General features: G+C 52.7%; 1 protein-coding gene across 1 annotated transcript in view; it reads right to left on the bottom strand.

Annotated features, from left to right (window-relative positions):
- Positions 1-540: 540 nt before the first annotated feature.
- ANGPT4 (angiopoietin 4) overlaps positions 541-1,658 on the bottom strand; it is a gene marked incomplete at its 3' end in the record, with an annotated part of 32,491 nt that continues 31,373 nt past the window's right edge. Inside the window, exons 6-7 of the mRNA XM_083360943.1 lie at positions 1,652-1,658; positions 541-711 (exon numbers count right to left, since the gene is read on the bottom strand). The exon at positions 1,652-1,658 is cut by the window's right edge and continues 95 nt beyond it. Of these exons, the coding sequence (XP_083217069.1) occupies positions 541-711; positions 1,652-1,658 (178 nt within the window). The remainder of the gene's footprint in view (positions 712-1,651) is intronic.

The raw sequence follows: 1,658 nt of genomic DNA, 5'->3' as shown, positions 1-1,658 counted from the left end.
CCCTCTGTTAATGCAGCCTAGCACTGTGATGGCTTTTTTGGCAACTGCAGCACACTGCTGGCTCATACTGAAGTGATTGTCTACTAGGACTCCGAGATCCCTCTCACAGTTACTACTATTGAGCAAGGTACCACCTATACTATACCTGTGCATTTGATTTTTCCTGCCTAAATGCAGAACCTTACTTTTTTCACCATTGAATTTCATTTTGTTATATAGCGCCCAGTGTTTGAGTCTGTCCAGATCCTCCTGTATCTTAAGCCTATCTTCTGGAGTATTGGCTATTCCTGCCAGCTTGGTGTCGTCTGCAAATTTGATGAGTTCCCCATCTATCCCCTCATCCAAATCGTTGATGAAGATGTTGAAGAGCGCTGGGCCCAGAACGGAGCCCTGGGGCACCCCACTACACACTTCCCTCCAGGTAGATGCGGTTCCATTGAGGACCACACGCTGAATAGGGCCGGTCAGCCAGCTACGAATCCATCTGGTGGTGATGCTGTCTAGCTCACCTTTTTCTATCTTTTCTACCTCATAGGTATCTCACCTATAGCGCTGGCGCTCGTTAGCAAGCCGGAACTTGTCATATTGGGCATAAGCGCGGTTGCCTTCCCAGTCCAGAAGCTCCACCCGCAGAGCAGAGGCAGCTTGGTTGGTCAAAAGATGGATGGCCTCATTCCCTAGCCAGTATTCTCCAGCTGCAGCCCCGAAGCCCTGGGAGGGAGGAACAGAGGCAGTCAACGGGATGCGGGAGGGAAGGAGGGAGAGAAGGAAGAGGGGAGAGGGGGAAGGAAGGGAGGGAGAGAGGGAGGGAGGAAAGAAAGGGAAAGGGAGGGATTGAGGAAGGAAGGAAGGAGAGAGAAGGAGTGAGGAAGGGGAGTGAGGAAGGAAGGAAGGAAGAAGAGAGAGGGACGAAGGAAAGGAAGGGGACTGAAGAAGGGAAGGAGGGAGGGAGAGAAGGAGGGAGGGAGGAGGGCAGATAGGGAGGGAGGAAAGAAGTGGAGGAAGGAAGGGAGAGAGGGAGGGAAGGAAAGAAGGGGAGGGAGGAAGGACGAGAGGGAGGGAGGAAGGAAGGAAAGAAGGAAAGAAGGAAGGCAGGAAGGAAGGAAGGAAGGAAGGGAGGGAGGGAGGGAGGGAGGGAGGGAGGGAGGAAGGAAGGAGGGAAAGGAAGGAAGGAAAGAAGGAAGGAAGGGAGGGAGGGAGGGAGGGAGGAAGGAAGGAGGGAAAGGAAGGAAGGAAAGAAGGAAGGAAGGAAAGAAGGAAGGAAGGAAGGAAGGAAGGAAGGAAGGAAGGAAGGAAATCTTTTCTTAAAAGCCCCCAGCAATGCTTGTCCTGCCCTCTGGTGCTTTGGAGGGTAAACCAGTCCCCTGTGACAGACCCTCAAATATTGGTGATGCTCTCAGGTTTCCCCTGAGCCCGATAACAGATGCCGTCCCTCTGTTGATGCAGCCCAGAACTGCACTGGCTTTTTTTTTTTTGGTAGCTGCAGCACACGGCCGGCTCATTTTTAAGCAATGGTCCAGCTGGACACCTGCATCCCTTACTTTGAGCAGGTTTCCCTGACACCGGGCCTTCAGTGAGTGCATTTCTTCCAAGAACTTTGGACCCATCTGGACATCACCATGGTAACTGGAAAGCAGCAGCAGCAGCCCACCTGTTTA

Source organism: Vipera ursinii (genome assembly GCF_947247035.1).
Source record: "Vipera ursinii genome assembly, chromosome: 3".
In the NCBI taxonomy this organism is placed as follows: Eukaryota; Metazoa; Chordata; class Lepidosauria; order Squamata; family Viperidae; genus Vipera; species Vipera ursinii.
This window is presented reverse-complemented; position numbering and strand designations above follow the sequence as displayed.